The 5,909-nt window shown below is 31.6% G+C and overlaps 1 protein-coding gene across 1 annotated transcript; it reads right to left on the minus strand.

Annotated features, from left to right (window-relative positions):
- Positions 1 to 6: 6 nt before the first annotated feature.
- Positions 7 to 5,394, minus strand: LOC107436833 (nose resistant to fluoxetine protein 6-like). Its single transcript, XM_043057148.2, has 4 exons — positions 5,275 to 5,394; positions 3,982 to 4,153; positions 1,781 to 1,923; positions 7 to 535 (listed from the first exon to the last, which is right to left on the minus strand). Exons 1-4 carry the CDS (start codon positions 5,383 to 5,385, stop codon positions 413 to 415), a joined length of 549 nt encoding a protein of 182 aa, XP_042913082.1. The 5' UTR covers positions 5,386 to 5,394; the 3' UTR covers positions 7 to 412.
- Between the last annotated feature and the right edge of the window lie 515 nt (positions 5,395 to 5,909).

The following is a 5,909-nucleotide window of genomic DNA, read 5'->3' on the forward strand; positions in this document are numbered from 1 at the left end:
TGCAGAAGTTTTAATTGTTTTGTGACTGAGCTATTAAAGCTAAGAGTTACTTTTAGTGCCAGGAATTCAAAGCCGGCGAAAAGATTTTTATTTTATTTTTTTAAAAAACTTCTTCTAATTTCCCAATTTAATTAACCATTGATACAATTTAATTAGAATATTTAAGATTTACATCTCAAACCATAATGATTGCCTATTATAGTTCTTAGAAATCTATAAGTTATATCAAGAATTATTAAATAAAGCTTTTTTTTTTTGCCGACTATAGTATATACATCTACTAAGCTATTTTATTTATTGTTCATTTGCTTTTTTTTCCTGCTACAAATATAAACAAAACATATCAATATAAAAAAAATTATTAATAATAAAAATTTTTATAAATCTATTAAAAAGTTCGATGCAAAACTTTTCATCTGGATTGAAATTTATTTCTGATTAGTCTTTCCAATCTAATAATTGGAGACTCAAATATCAATGAAACAATTAAAGCAAAAGCATACGTCACAGCCAGCACACCCAAGTACCACATGATCTGGAAATAAAATAAAAACATATCAGCTTCAAATAAATAATTATTAATTGCTTAATTAATTAGCATAGTTTAGAAAAGACCGTTAAAATTTAGTAAAATTTGTTGATAATAAGAATGACAGTTCGGATGATGTGAAAATAAAGAAATATTGTATCAAATAAATTTAACAATAATATACAATAAGTTTTTAATGAGTGGAAATTATGAATAAAGAAATATAGTCACAAACGAGCATTATACAAATCAGTTGCTTTATATTTAATTTTAATCCTATTCGCTTCCCTAAAATTATAAAATGACAAATTTCCTTCGTTAATTTAGAAATATGACTTTTTTGAACAACATCAGCTTCGCGTTGGGCCCATGTCCAAGAGGTCATGCGTTTGATCCCCATCGGCTGAAGACTCTCCGTGTAGTAAATGGTGACTGGTCACGTTAAATCTATCGGATCACAAAGTCCTCCAAGTTCCAATAACAAAACAATACCTTGGGGAGTACTGAATTAGGGATTGATGGTTCTCTGGCTCAGGTCAAAATTACTACCTGTGGATGAATTGATGTATCTAAACCGAACTTGCTCTAAACCGGCCTGTGACATGTGTGTGGCTAAAGTAGTATTATTGGTCATGGATGGCGCGCCACTGAAGAACAAGAAACGCACCCTCTGTCTTAAATTCACTTTCTTTCACCAATCAGGCTTGCTGGTATTGGCCAGTAGCATTAAGAACAACAACAACAAAAGTAAAAATCACCGCAAGGTGAAATTAATTTTAATTAATGAAAAAAAAATTCGATTTCGAACTTTTGATAAGTATTGCTTTAATTAAAATGAAATGCTATTAAGTAGTAGGTTTAAAGTATGTACTTTAGATTTTTCTAAAAAGAAAATCTATCTAGCTTTCAACAACATTTTTCAAATTATTATTTTCAAGTACAATTTTAATAATGCATTTGAAATTTGAAATTGAAATATGAAAACAAACTATAGTTTAATGTAATTTATATGTTAAATCCTCAATCAGGTAGTAAAAAGAATGGAACTTTTTCACTTTGATTGAAAATAACTTGTGTTTTGTGTTACAAACTTAATTACAGACAAAAATTATCGGATGTTGTCCTTTTTACTACAGGAAAATTCAGAAAATAAATTCCTTTACAGTCTTTAGTTACTGCAAGTAAAGAGTAAACAAATCTGGTGCTTCTCGAGTTTTTCGACATTCTTACTGAAGAATAAAAAATACTTACAACTGATTGATGAGAAAACCATATTGTAGACTTCATAGAGGTAACGTAGATGGTATTAAAAATTGGATGAATCAGGTATGCACAGTAAGTCAACCGACTTAGAGGAATGAAGAGTTTGCAGGATAGAATTTTATCCACAGCACCTGAAAATCAAAAATGTATTTTAAAATTTTTAAATACATGGATAAAATATTCACTTTCATAAAGTTATTTCCCCCCAATGCCCACCTTTCGTCTTACTGGCATCTGAAGGGCAGATCTGCTGGCCACACATTCAGGCTTCACTATATCAGGTGAGCCAAAGTTGCTCCCACAGAAAGGACAAATAGTACAGAGAAGGAAAGAACATCCATGCCTTGAGCGGGATTCAAACCCAGAATCTTTCTGATGCAAGGCTAGTTCCCTGACACCCAGGGGAGCCGGTCTGCCTTTCGTAAAGCTATGATAAAGTGAAATTTGTTCTGTAAAGTACTCCCGAAATGTGTATTTGTCCCGAAGTATCCCTCAGAGTTCTTCTCGTGTTGGGCAGACTATTGTCACGTAAAGAATTTGTAATGACGTCATCGTTCATAATCTGTAATATTTTATTCATTAACTTAATACTTATATGAATTTGAATGGCAACAGTTTATGGGTTTTTGTTTCATGGAGAATGTTAAGAATAGAAGTGCATAACTTTTTATAACTTGTAAATATTGTAATAAAGGTTTATAGAAAATTAGTAAGAGTTTTACGATGCATTTGACAGACTATACCTCTTCAATAACAGGCAGTCAAGACAACGACACAATAGCATGATAATGATAGTAATGCGAACAGCATTGTTCGGTAGCCTCCTTTTTACACAGCTATCTTTTCTTATTTAAAGCTGTGATAGGAAATGAGTCCCAGCTGCTCATAATCGCAGCTCAGTGTCTTAAATGCTGACCCATGCTGCATTATACAGTATAGGCAAAAATAAGTTTTTTTTGAGGAAAATTAGGTTAAATCTTTTTATGGTTGATATGAATCGAGAACTATTACCAGTAATGATATTTGGGTCCATTAGTGACAAAAGAGACAGTTTATTACTTATTTTGTATTACTCCTCTTTAGAAGAAAGCTAACTGCAACTGAAGAAAACCGACTTTACTGTAGAACAGGGCTGTCCAACTGCAAAGAGCCCTCGGGCCAGAATTCCGGTCACTGATCACCTGTCGGGCCACAGTTTGAAAAAGTTGAACAATAACCTCTTACCTCTTATACAATAACAATTAATAGTTTAATTATTAATTATAAAACAATGGAACAGAAGGATTATAAAACAATTTGCTTACATTTTAATGGGAAAACTGAGGCCGATCAGACTGAATAAGAAGTTGGCTGGCCGCACAATATGTGTTGGGGGCCGCCAGTTGGACAGCCCTGCTGTAGAACAAACTAACATTTCGATCAGTTCACGACAGGTTTAAATCCAGTTATGTTACGAAAAACGTGAAATTTTGATCAAATTATTTCAGACTACGAAAGTAAATAATTTTAAAGAATGGTTCTTATTAAATATATATTGTAGCCCAAAAAGGATGATAATGTGGCGCAAATGCGTAAAGTTGAATCCCTAACATCACTCAGAACGTTTAAATTCAGCTAAAATTTCCTTTAAAAATTGAGATTTTGATTCCGTTTATAGGATGAAGTTTTTTTTTATCAGTAGTCAACAAACTCTTAAATGTATCTTCTTTTTAAGGAATAAATCTTGCAAAAATTTTAATGTTCAAAAATTCGTAAGTTTTATGATGAAAATTGGAGAAAATATTCAAAATTCATCCCTCCAACGATTAAGTCAGTGAAGAACTGGATCTTAAAGCATTTTCAGGCATGACATTAGGGCTTATGAGCAATAAAAATGCCAATTGTTATTATTTTTTAAAATAGAAACTAAAATTCAAGACGGTCTTTTTGCCATACGATAATATGTCAACAAAACCTGTCCATCATGGTGCTAAAAACTCATATTTTTTTCGCACAAATATGACGTAAAACTTATGAAGCTCTATTAGATAAGATTTGAATACTTTTGAAACATTCTTAGGGGGAAAAAGTCAACATTTCTAACAATGGTGGTAAAAAGGATTTTAGCTTTAAAAATTGTTACTATTTGTATTAATGAAATATTTAATCTTTCTCAAAAAATATTTAATGAAGTCTTTCTTCACACTCACCTCCGTATCCGGATAGACAAGCGAAAATCAACCAGCACAAACTGAAACCATATATTGAACGAGTGAAAGCATTGTAGAAACTAGCAGCCAGTAGACTTGGTGATTGATGATAGGTGCCGAAGATACAGTATAAACCAGCTGGAACTGCAAGTAGCCAACCAATCCACATTCTCTGCAAAAAAAGTATGAAAAGATAAATGAAGACAGACATGCTAAAATGGTTTTTGGTAAAGAATGAATTTTCAGTAAACTTGGCGTTTGTTGTAGACGACGTAGATCCAGTCGCATAATCCTTCAGAAACCGCAAGTAGCCAGCCAATCCACAAAGTTGTCTACCCAAAAGGTATAAGAAGATAAATTGCTAACTCATACGTTAAAATGGTTTAGGTAAAGAACGATTTCCGTTTGTTATTCAGTATCATCATTGAAAAGTGGGTTGTCTAGTAGTGAACAGCAACGAACAGCAACTTTCTGGCAACGAGGGATTACTTACCTATTAACAAAGAGAGATTTCGAAATAGTCCTTTTTTAAAAAAAAGCAAAAAGGACATCACTTTTAAAGGGTAGAATCCTTTTTAGATTACGCTGAATCAAAACGATCTAATATCCATTCAGTTACAGTAATGACTATTCTGTTAATTGTCATCGGTACCTATAGAAAAGTAAGTTTAAAAAAAAGCAAATTTACATGCACAAATTTGTTGAATAAAAGCGATAAGCATTAAATAACAGTGATGACTATTATGTTAATTTTTATTGGTGCATTTTATCGGTACATTAGCTGAAAAAAACAGTAAATTTACTTTCAAGCATTACATATAGTTGTCATTTCTTATACACGTTCTAATACAACCTTCTAAAGATGAAAGATTAAATTTGAAACTAAAGGAATAAAAAATATAAAAACAAAGCTAAGCAGTTTAATTTCCTTTAAAACAAAATAGTCTTATTTCTAGAAATAAGATAACTATAAAAATGCAGTTCTTTACGAAGAAAATTTTTATAAATGTAAGGCAGTTTTATTATTTTAATTATTTATGCAGAAAAATGTATAGAAATAAGGTTATTCTAATTGTGCAATTTTTTAGAGAGAAAAAACTTTTCGAAAATACAATTCTAATTATATTATTATAAATATAGAATTATCTGTTATATGGAAATAAGATAATTTCAATAACGCACTGGTTTGTTTAAAAAATATTTATGTAGAGTCAAAATAATTCAAATAACAAACAAAAAGAAAGAAGATAAATAATAGTAAAATTTTTGAGAAAAAAAAATAATTGCACTTACTCGATTAGATTTTATGCCGGTTGTTTTTCTTTTATACAAAATATAACCTACAACAATGCCTGCTATGTAAGGACCAATCCTGGTATATGGCTTCATATAATATTTTCCCATGTATTCATTCCACCTAAGATGTTAAAAAAATATGTAAATCGATAAAAGGTATAGCAGATATAATTTCGATTGCATACTATACTAAATTGCCATACACACACACACTGTTCGTACTAAAAACGTACTGTCTGTAATAAAAATAGAACTCGTAAGTTTGAATTTTTTTTAAAATGAAACTTATAATGGAGATGTTCAAGCCAGAGGCTCGTTCGTTCATTGTAGTGAAATTGGGCGTCTGAGCCCTTACGGTCCTTTTCCCATTCATCCTGAAATTAGACTAAGAAACATACATGACAAAAATAAAGTTTGGGGAGCAAAATGGAGACCAAGCCAGAGGTTGAACTACATCCTTGAGTGAAATAAGTCAGTCAATTATCGTAATTTTGTGGTTGCGAATGCCACCTAGTTGATTTCATTATTCCTATAGGACTATATTTAAGCCGCGATGGCTCAGGGGATAGAGCTTTCGCCTTTCAATAAGGTGAACCGCGTTCGAACCCCATCGATGGCTGGTTGATACGAAT

Source organism: Parasteatoda tepidariorum, unplaced genomic scaffold (genome assembly GCF_043381705.1).
Source record: "Parasteatoda tepidariorum isolate YZ-2023 unplaced genomic scaffold, CAS_Ptep_4.0 HiC_scaffold_2281, whole genome shotgun sequence".
NCBI lineage: Eukaryota > Metazoa > Arthropoda > Arachnida > Araneae > Theridiidae > Parasteatoda > Parasteatoda tepidariorum.